This window comes from Cajanus cajan, chromosome 3 (assembly GCF_000230855.2).
Source record: "Cajanus cajan strain Asha chromosome 3, NIPB_CcT2T_4, whole genome shotgun sequence".
Taxonomy (NCBI): Eukaryota; Viridiplantae; Streptophyta; class Magnoliopsida; order Fabales; family Fabaceae; genus Cajanus; species Cajanus cajan.
The window spans coordinates 34,438,994-34,451,052 of NC_138519.1; the positions used below are offsets into that span (position 1 = coordinate 34,438,994).

Consider the following 12,059-nt stretch of genomic DNA (forward strand, 5'->3'; position numbering starts at 1 on the left):
CAATAACTAAACAACTTCGGCTAGTTAAACAAACTAAACTTTGGCCGGTGGTAATATGAAGGACTGAAAACCTAGAAAGAAAAACATCAAAGCACACATTTTCTCATTAATCCAAAGACTTGGACTTCAACTCTTGAGTTCTCTCCAATCCTACACTTCACTACTGTTAGAAGATATCAAAATGTCCATAAATTTGTGGATATATATATATATATATATATATATATATATATATATATATATATATATGTATATAAAGAGAGATCCACTTATTCTAAGAATAAGTCTTAATAGACTTATTCTACTCAATAAGTCATATTTTACATCAAAATTTAACAATTCAATCGTTTAAATTAAAAAATCATAATTTATAGATAAATATAAATTTTAAAAAAATTTAAAATTATATGATACTTTATTACGTAGATTTAAATCAACGTATAAAATATTTTTATATTTATCCGTATGAATTTTTCTTTCTCATCTTCAATATATGACAATTATAAGTAACAAAATTGCACATATAGGAGGTTTTATTTTCAATAAACATCAATCAATCAGTAATTACAACCAACACAATGAAAGTTGACCGCATACACCATACAAAGAAAAATTAATATCCAACAAGAAATCGACAAAGAGAAGTTGAGGGGATAAAATTTTTATATATATAATTTTACTCACGAGCAACAACGACCACTTGTTTGCCAACATTTTGACCAGTATAGAGACCAACCAAAGCTGCTGGGCCATTCTCAAGGCCCTCAGCAATGTCTTCTGCATACACAACCTTCCCTTCTCTGATATGAGGCAGGAGGAGCTCCAAGAATTTGGGATACAGATGATAGAAATCATTTACAATGAAACCTTCCATTTTAATCCGCTTATATATGAGATTTGCCAAATTTGTTACACCATCCAATTGTGTAAGATTATACTGTGATATCATTCCACAGACAGGTATGCGACCATGGACCCTCATATTTGGGAGTACTGCATCAAGTGTCTTGCCCCCAACATTCTCAAAGTAAATGTCAATGCCTTCTGGAAAGTACCTGATTTGTAAATTGATATCCAGTGTCACTACTCACCACTAGTGTTGATTGTGTTATCAGGTACAATAACTTATAACTACTTTTGTGGAAATAAACAGTGTACAGTAAAATTCCTGTCAGGAAAATGTTAAATATTGACCTTTTCAAAGCTGCATTGAGATCTGGCTCTTCCTTATAGTTAAAAGCTTCATCAAATCCTAATTTATTCTTCAACAGATCCACCTGCATGCAAGACGCATGCATTTAAGTGAATATTAAACTGAATGGATTTCTAGCCTTGTTAATCACACTGCTTTACAACAATTGTTCCTGCTCAGAATTTTATAAGAAGCACAAGCACTAATGGTTTCTGCTGTAAATTTATTTTCTTGGTGCAATGGGAAGGGGTGAAGTTGCACACATTGTAAACAAGCATGAACATATAAACACATTAATCCACGTATATGAATAAAAAAATATATATTAGAGTGAAAATTCTAATACCCTGCATTAATAACAATACCCTGCATTGACTAAAACAAACAGGAACAATAGTCTTGGAGAACCACAAAAGTATGCAACATGCCTCAAAATTTTCCACAGCCAAAGGATTTATAATTGAAGGAAATAAATTCCTAGGAATTTCTGTAATATTATTAGACTAATTCAACCCCACCCGATAGAAAGGCTTTGGTGGTTGTAATTAGGCTATTCAAAATAGAAGTAGTAGTATTTTAAACAGGAACAAATATTTTAATGTTGAAGCCAATTAATCATTTATTTAGGCATGTATAACAGCAATAATTAAACAAATACCTTCTCTTTACTTCCAGCACTTCCAACAACATAACAACCAGTCATCTTAGCAAATTGGCCAACAAGTTGACCAACAGCCCCAGAGGCAGCTGAAACAAAAACATTTTCTCCTTTCTTGGGAGAGCCTACTTCAAAGAAACCTGCATAAGCAGTCATTCCTGGCATACCTGTGTTCAAAGAAGAAACTATCATGGCTCAAAAGGCACAACAAAATCATAGAAACCTATGCAGATACATTAAGATAAAGCAGAATGAATACTCCTACATTTGCACGCAACCTTCCTAAGATACATTCAATAAAGCAGAATGAACACTCAAGACAAAAAGCATAAAATAGCAAAATAAAAGATCTTTGGAAGAACAGACATGATACAGAATATGGATACGATATTTGAAGTGTCCATGCAGTATCCAACATGGATACGTACCTGACATGGTTACATGACACAACCACTATATAGAAGTTACTGTGCTTCTTAGATAAAAAATTATGAACGAAAAGGAGTTTATGACAGAGATGTGGATGTAAAATATACACAAAAATAATGAGCTACCAATCCAGAATGAGATAAAGGTATCAATCTGGTTTTCCCCCAAACCAAAACTGGTTAGCCAAGATGAATAAATAATCAAGTCCAGCCATATAACCTTCACAGAACAAAAGAATAAAAGGGAAAAGCAATGTAGGAACAAGTAGCTAGACAACCCCACATCCAATTGTGAATGCTTTTATGTAAACAGTTTATTTAAATAAGCACTCATTTAATAAGTACTTATTCAAAGAGCTTATTATGATAAGGATTGTTGTAAAGCTTATTGAGATAAGCCTTCAGAATACTTGGCTTATACCAGAAGGTCATAAGCTATTTTCAAGCAGAGTCTACTTGAGTGCAAAGTTCAGAAACACTTTTGAGAACTTCTCTACTGAAAAAATAAAAATAAAAAATAATAATTTTTTATTTTCAATAGAGAAGCTCTCAAAAACTTTTTTAAGTTTGTATTCAACCACGCTTATATTCAAACACCTTCTTAAGAACTCAAACCCAAACAAGCTACATAAAAGGCCTCCCTGAATCTCTTCTATGATTGTTAACCCCTTATCTTAGTGATACTTAGACAAAGAAAGGTGTTATTTATCACATCATTCACATGAAAACTTCATAAGCTAGGCTTGCAGATCATACTGACATCAAGTGTCTCATTCACAAGGAATCAACATAAATTGAAATTGTTGAAAACATACCAAGAAATCCAGTATAGTACGAAAGTGGGATATCAGTATGCTCAATTTTGAAGCGTATTTGAGATGAGGGGACGAAGCTATATTCTTCCCATTTCGTAATCCCCCACACAAAATCGCCTGTCTTATAATCTGGGTGTCCAGATTCCAGCACTTTAGACACGCCATATCCTGTTAATGGCTGCAATTACTCAACAGAAAGTTACTAGCTACATTTATACATATGATTAACGTATTTTTAACACTGCAAATTCCCTGACTAATTGCCACTTTAATAAAATCGTTATACCAACATTTTTCTCTGAAGTACAAAAAATGATGCATGTTTCATCCGTTCCTTATGCTGCACTAATACCAACCTAACATAATTCTTCTTAAAATTGGACCTTAGAAATTCAAAATCCTTAAATAAACTTCAAAATTCAATTTTCTCAATGCACCATCTGAGGTATTGCCCACTTTGAAGCTTGTTGGGTCGTCAGCCTTGAAGCTTGTTGGGTCGTCAGCCTCGATGGATTAAAGAGGGAAAGTGTTTATAAACTATCTTAACCTTGGAACTTTTTAGGCATATCAAATCAATATTGTTCTAATCAACCCAATTCACTAAAGAGGCGTAAAATCAACACGGTATACGCAACCGACTTCCTAGCATGCAACAACTCCTTGTTAAGTTCAAATTACCGAACAAATTTTCAATGCTGCAGATTCCTTGAACAAGTGACACACTTTGCTTAAGATGTTACATCAACATTTTTCTTAAAAGTGTGAAAATTGAGGCATGTTTCACTTGTTCCTTGTGAAATCTGAAATTTGTAAATCATGTTCAATGATAAAGAGTAAAAAAGTTTTGTGGTGAAAGAGAGTGCAGGACTCACAGATGCAAGGGTGTAGGTGCCAGTTCCAACAGTACGGTCCTGGGTCATGAGGAGTCGCATGTATGGATCACAGGACAAGTAGAGATTTTTTAGGAGGACCTCACTGGAACCTTCTGGAAGCTTCAAAACCACAGTGCTTTCAACAATGTTCATGTCGGATTCTTTGGGGAAACCGGTGACATAGTTCTTTAGAACCACTTGTTTGTTCCTCACTTGCTCCATGCTGTGTGTCATTCCAGTGTTGAGAACTCGGTGTTGTGTTATATTGTGTTGGGTCGTAGGGATTAGGATAAAACAGGAAAATCAAATATATATTTTTTAATATAAAAAAATTATAAAAATAATCCCGATATAAATTAAATTTATATTTCATGTTTTTAATTATTCTAACCTCGTCTTTTTTAATCATTAAACTAATTTAGTGATTAAAATATTTTTTCTTTTTTATGTTTGTGAATAAATTGAATTAAATTCAAGAGAAAAAAGAGTTACTTACAAATTATGTGTATTTTTCTGTTAAAAGACGATTTAAAACCAGAATGTCATTGATTGCCTTAACATGCAGAAACAACCCTTGCGCTTTCTTACAAGTGAATTACCATTTTGTCCTTGGCTTTGTGGGGGCACTGTTATATTAGATTTTGATATATGAAAAATGACAAATTAATTTCATAAATTAACTCATAAATTGGAACGTTGTTTCTTGTTTGTGACATTGATCACAAGGTAGATGAATAGTACATGACATCATATTACAGATCAAAATAACATTACGTGCCAAAATAATAACAAATAACTATTTAAATAAATAATATTATTTAAATTCTTAACATATACAATTTATTGTTATTTGAATCTTTAAATAATATAATTTATTATCATTTTAGTTTCTAAATAATTTTAAACATTTATAAAAAAAAAAAAGGACTTGAACTCAAATTGTTTAAGTAGTTAAAATATCTTGAACGACTAAATTACTATGTTTATTTAGTGAATAACTTACAAAAAAATTATTTATATATTATATATATTATGATATCTTGTACATGAAATTTACTCAAAATTTTTTGCACCGTCGAATTATTTTATATAAGATATAAATTATTAATTTATAATTTATTGATCAAATCATAATTAAATCAATGATGAATAATATAATAAATTAATTATTATTATGATATTATTTAGTTAAAATATTAAATAATATATTATGTAAAAAATTATTATAATATTTAAATAAAATTTGAAGTCATTAAAGTTTTCTAATTTGCCTGTTAATTTGATTTATGAAGACTCAAAGATAAGGCTTAAAAAAACGCTAATTGTACTTTTTTACAATATGAACTTTTTTATTTTAATTATAAAATATTATATTTATTTCTTTACTTAACTTTCTCACTTTGTTAATTCAACTTAAAATAAATATATTTTATTATTTACTAGTGTGAATAATAGAATAGATTAAAATCACAAAATATTAATAATTATAAACACTAATTAATTATTAACTATATTTCTCTAATACTTTAATTTTTTATCCTTTTTAAGTTTCAATATGTATCATCTTATTTTTAAAATCGTAAAAAATACAAAAATCAAACAAATATTATGTTACCATTTCTTTCATATTTCAAACATTATAATTCATAAAGTAAAATATCGAAAATTATCAATTAAAAAATTGAAAGAAAATTAAAAATAAATTAAAATTTATTTTTTCTTTTATGTTTTTTGCCTTTAGTAATATAAGATTATTGAAGACTATCTTATCTTATATTTGTTACTTATAATAAAGCGAACAACTTTGTCATTAATTTTTTATACAATAATTTTTGTGTGCGTATAAATATATTTTTAGTTTTTTAAATTTAGAGTAAACTTATTTTTGGTTTCTCAAGTTAAAAATTGTTGTGTTTTAATCTTTGTAAAATTTTATTTTAATTTCTTGGATTACTAATAACATATATAAAAGTAACAAATTGAAAAGATTATGTAAAATCAACTAGATTTAATGTTATGTTTTGATCACTAACAAAATACTAGTAAATAAATTTTATGTGAGAATATTTAACAAATTTTCTAATAAAATTTAAGTATAAAAACTAAAATTATATTTTTTTTAAATTATAAGGACTAAAAAAATATTTAATTCACACGCACACACACACGCACACACACACATATATATATATATATATATATATATATATATATATATATATATATACTAACAGCTTGCAGCAATCTCTCTTCATTATATTATTTCCTATGAGATTTTCTATAAAAAAATAATTATATTCGTAGCAAATTACAACTTTAGAGTTGAAGTCATTGGAAACATTAAGGATTACTTTAGGAAAAATTTCTCACACAAAATATTATTTCTATAAAATTTAAAACTATATTAATTATAAATTGTATTACCATAAGTATTGTATTACCATAAATATTAATCAATAAAAAAAATATCTTAACATTAATATAGAAAATCGTAAAGACAAAAAAATATCAATTATATAATTTATTAATATTAATATAATTATAAATGGTATTATAATAAGTATTAATCAATATGTAAAATACATGTATCTTATAATATTGTATAATTTTCTTACGAGATTTTCAAAAAAAAAATTAATTATAAACTATAATAACATAATAACATATTAATTATATTTATTTTTATTATTAATTATATTAATTATTAATTATGAATAATTTTGAAATGAATAAAAATAATAAAATCACGCTAAAATTTCTTTCATCAAATTTTCATAAAAAAAATATTTCATATATAAAAAAATTGCAGCAAAAATTCACGTCATTTTTTTAAAAAGTAAGTTAGATAAGAAAATTTATGCTAATTTTTTTTTTACAAAATCCACGTAAAATAATATTTCAGGTATAAGAAATTGTAATGGAAATTCATGTAAGAAAATTAATTATAAGAAATAGAAAGTGTAACAACACAATAAAACATTAATTTTATTAATTATGAACAGTTTTAATATAAATATAAATAATAAAAAAATAACAACTTTTAAAGTATTTTTTTTTCAAACAATTTCTAAAGCATTATTTCTTCATGAGATTTCCCACACACAAAAAATATTAATCATTGGTAGTTGAAACTATAATAACATAATAAAATAAAATATTAATAATAATATTAGTTATGGAATTTTGAAATAAATAAACAAAATTAAAAAAAAAATTGTGACACTCTTTACATCAAATGCTATAATACTTGAAATAAATAAAAATTGAATCAAAAAATCTCATAAATAAATCTTAATTGTTCAACATGGAAAGTATCACATTTTTAACTAATAATAAATTAAAGTCTAATTGAAACCTAATACATTAGAAGTAATAATTGTCCTAAGAGCATAACGAAAGAAATCAATGTTATTCCCTAATGTCACATCCTATGAGAGCAAAATTTCAAAAGCAAAGACTAGGCTTCATCACTAATATCATCACCATTTTGATGAATCTTACCTATAATAACATCCAAAAATGAACAATAAGAAACAAGGAGTAAGAAACATCTCACTTTGTCTCATGGCGTGGGAGATAGTCGGATAGTCAAACACACAACAAGATATAACAACAATAATATATACATATACATATACTGATGGACTCCTTCCACCATGGGGTTGATCATTGACGTTCAAGGTAGGAAGAAGCTCCTTGCTAAGGCCAAAATGATGACCTTAAGGGTGGATGTTCCTTCAAGGGTGGAGGATTTAGGGAAGGTGGGCGTGAAATGGGAAGGTTGGGCGAATATGGAAGATAAAGGGAGGGAGGTGTTTTGGGTGCTTCTAGGTTGGCTCTCTTCACTAAGTGGAGGTGAAGGCAACTCAAGGAACCCTAATCTCACTCAAGGGAGGAGAAAGGAGAAGTAGGCCGTGGAGACTTAGTGACTATGGAAAGGATTTGAGGCAAAATGCTCTCTCAAATTCATATAATCCAAAGTGTGTACAAGGTACTAGGCTAAGGGTACTTATAGGAGTGGGAAGGTATCTAGGGTTGCATTTAGGGTTACATGGCCGTGTAATGCAGCCCAAATGCAACCTAAATGAACCCCTAGATGATGTGTGGGTTCCTTCCTACCAAAAGACCAAAATACCCTTTGACCTAAAAATAGAAAAAGTGGACTTTTGACCTCACAAGTCAAGGTTTAAGCCCAAAAATAAATCCTAAACTAATTTGCCCCATAATACAAAGGCTAAATGAAAATACATAATAAAATCCTATTACCTAAAGTACCCCAAAATACAAGGGTAAAAAAAGGAAATAAAGCAATAAAGTCATATACTACTCAAAATGGTTCTAGGAGATGAATCAATACTCCACACTCATGATAAGTATGGCTCTAGTATGGTGTCTCCTTCATCTTCCTCCATTCTCCTAGCCATGGACCTAGTAATGGGTCCAATATGAAACTCCAAGGGTGGTCCTCCATCATCCCCTCCTTCTTGAGAAGGATTTGTCCTCAAATCTTCAAGATTATCCATATCATTAGTTTCTAGAAAAGGTGTAAGATCACAAACATTAAATGAGGAACTAACTCCATAGTCAGAGGGAAGATCTAAAATATATGCATTGTCATTAATTTTTTGGAGAACTTGGAAAGGTCCATCTCCCCTAGGGTTGAGTTTGGACATCCTTTGAGTAAGGAATCTATCCTTTCTCAAATGAAGCCAAACCTAATCCCCAACCTCAAAAGTCACCTTTTTCCTCCCTTTGTTGTTATATTTGGCATACTTTTGGGTTTGTTTCTCAATTTGGCTCTTGACTTTCTCATGGTATTGAATGATAAAATTAGCCCTTGATACTCCTTCTTTGTGAAACAAAGAAGTAGTATTAGGGAGTGGTAGTAAGTCAAGAGGGGTGAGAGGGTTAAAGCCATATACAACTTCAAAAGGGGATAGATTAGTAGTTTTTTGAACTACCTTATTGTAGGCAAACTCTATGTGGGGGAGACAATCATCCCAAGTTTTCTTATTTCCTTTCAATATAACCCTTAACAATGTGGATAGGGATCTATTCACCACTTCGGTTTGCCCATCAGTTTGTGGGTGACACATAGTGGAATATACAAGCTTGGTTCCTAGTTTTTCCCATAATATTTTCCAAAAGTGACTTAGGAACTTCGTATCCCTATCGGACAAAATAGTCTTGGGTAGACCATGCAAACGAACCACTTCCTTGAAGAAAAACTTAGCAATATAGCTAGCATCATCTACTTTGTGGCATGGTATGAAATGAGCCATCTTACTAAAACGGTGCACTACCACAAAGATAGAATCAAAGCTCCTTTGGGTTCTTGGGAGACCAAGCACAAAATCTATATTAATGTCAACCCAAGGGGAGCTAGCTATAGGAAGGGGTGTATAGAGTCCATGAGGCATTACTCTAGATTTGGCTTGGAGATAAGTAATACACTTAGAAAAATGCCTTTGTACGTCTATTCCCATGTGTGGCCAATAAAATTTTGATTTTAAAAGACTTAGGGTTTTATCAACCCCAAAGTGGCCCATGAGTCCCCCTTCACGACTTTCCTTGACCAAAAGCTTCCTAATGGATCCTTGAGGTATGCAAAGTTTTCCCATCCTAAAAAGATATCCCTCAAGCAAGTAAAATCCATCAAAAGGCTTTTAGAGGCATTTGGCAAAGATGGATTAGAAATCTTGATCAAGTTCATACAATTCCTTTAGATTATCAAATCCAAGGATTTGAGACCCTAAGGAGAAGAGTAATGTGTGTCTCCTAGAAAGAGCATCGGCCACTACATTATTCTTTCCTTTTTTGTACTTGATAATATAAGGGAATTGTTCAAGAAATTCAACCCACTTAGCATGCCTTTTGTTTAATTTCCCTTGCCCTCTAATGTAATTGAGTGACTCATGATCGGTATGAATAATGAATTCCTTAGTCACCAAGTAGTGCTCCTAAACTTGGAGGGCTCTAATAAGGGCATACAACTCTTTGTCATAGGTGGGGTAATTCAAGGTGGCCCCGTGAAATTTTTCACTAAAATAGGCAATGGGATGTCCCCCTTGAAGTAGCACGACACCTATGCCAAAACCGGATGCATCACATGTTAGAAAAGAATGGCTCAATCCAAGAGGAGGGGTGAATTGGATTCTATTACACTTTAAAATTTTTTAGAGTTCTTAGGATCTTTATTTCAATTCAAACTTTTCTAATATGAATTTTCAAAGAAGTTCCTTAAAAGACTTGTTAATGAAAATTGTAGACACCCAATTTCGTCTAGGGGCATACAAACAAGGAAATAGACCGCTGTTATGGAGGGAAGGAGCTCCCGAACCATGCAAACAACAAGACAGGACTTTAGAAGGCCCAAAAACCCAAACAAACTGATTTTAGAAGATTGGAACGGGCTGTTCCAAAACTGGAATGGGCCGTTCCCAACTTGGAACGGGCCGTTCCAAGTTCCTAAAAGGGTTTAGGTACCCATGTGAAGGGTCCTTGATGGTTAGTTCTCAACCCTTGGCTCTTTTTTATCTAAATCATTTCTCCATTTGGAACACCATACTTCCTAGAGTAGCAATTCCTTATTGTGTGACCTTTCTTACAACAATAATAGCAAGTTGTTTGTTTAATGAAATTGCCTTTGTATTTTCTGAAAAATTGGTTTTTCTTAAAAACTCTTTCCTTTGTTTTTAATGGCATGTTCATGCTTTGATTAAAACCAAGTCCACTTCTATCAAAAATATTTCTTTGCTTTCCCAAAATGATATTCAAATTTGCATTTCCATTTGTGAACTTTGCAAGAGTGATTTTCAAATCAACATTTTCCTTTTCCAAAGCCTTTCAATTTTCACAAACAACTTTTGAAGAAGGGGAGGTTTCACAATGAGCTTCATTGAAGTTCAAAATAGTTTGAATATTGTCATGCTCATTTTTCAAATTTTCGAGCTCTTGTTCAGCTCTAATTAAAGCATTTTCATACCATGACAGCTTGTCTTTAAGCTTTGAATTTAAAGCATCTAATTTCATAGCCTCTTTGTGAATTTGAATGAATGCTTCTTGAAGTTGATCATAATCTGGATTAGATTCAAGGTCAGAATCACTTACTATTATGTATTGATCAGCCCCATCCATCAAACATAAATTGTTCTCTTCAAATTCAGATTCATCACTTGTTGTGCTTGAGTCATTGTCTTCCCAAGCAATGTAGGCTCTTTTTCCTTTGACATTTTTCTTCATTTTCTTTTCCTCTTGTTGCTTCTTTAAGAGGTTTGGACATTCAGCTTTTATGTGTCCTAGTTTTCCACACTCAAAAAAATTGTAAGAGGATGTATTTGCTTCCTCTTTCTTATTAGCCTTCTTGTTGAACTTGTAGGGGGAATTCCTATTCTTTCTTAGGAATTTTCTAAACTTCTTCACCAGCAAGTTGAAGTTCTCTATTTCAGAATCTTTGGAGCTTGATTCTTCATACACTTCTTTGCCTTTGACTGGTTTCAAGGCTCTTAGTGACACTCCTTTGCCCTTTTTGTCTTGTTGTTCATTTTCCTCAAATATATGCAGCTTTTGCTCATGCTCTCTTAGCTTTCCAAAGAAAGTAGCAAGGGTCAATGAAGCCAAGTCCTTTGATTCTTCTATGGCAGTAACCTTTGCTTGCCATGATCCATCCAAGCATTGCAACACTTTCAAATTTAATTATTCTTCAAATTTCCTGCCAAGATCAACAAGGTATTTATCAAGTGTGTAAACCTCTTTTGAAAATCAGAAATTGATTCACCATTGTTCATTCTCAACAATTCATATTCTTTTATGTGAGTATGCTTTCTAGATCTCTTTACATCACTTGTTCCTTCATGAGTGACTTGCAAAGTGTTCCACATTTCTTTAGCAGATTTGCATTGAGAAATTCTAAAAAACTCATCAATAGACAATGCACATGTAATGATGTTCTTTGCTCTATAGTCATATTGGGCTCTTTTTCTCTCATCATCACTCCACTCACTCCAATGTTTTTCTCTCTTCCTATCATCATCTTTGGTCATAGGGATATAGGGTCCATTTTCAATTGCATCCCACACAGCAATGTCAATTGCT

General features: G+C 31.1%; 1 protein-coding gene across 1 annotated transcript; it reads right to left on the minus strand.

Annotated features, from left to right (window-relative positions):
* Positions 1 to 507: 507 nt before the first annotated feature.
* LOC109819174 (2-alkenal reductase (NADP(+)-dependent)) lies at positions 508 to 4,222 on the minus strand. Its single transcript, XM_020384803.3, has 5 exons — positions 3,966 to 4,222; positions 3,094 to 3,271; positions 1,851 to 2,017; positions 1,195 to 1,277; positions 508 to 1,055 (listed from the first exon to the last, which is right to left on the minus strand). Exons 1-5 carry the CDS (start codon positions 4,197 to 4,199, stop codon positions 677 to 679), a joined length of 1,041 nt encoding a protein of 346 aa, XP_020240392.1. The 5' UTR covers positions 4,200 to 4,222; the 3' UTR covers positions 508 to 676.
* Positions 4,223 to 12,059: the final 7,837 nt, after the last annotated feature.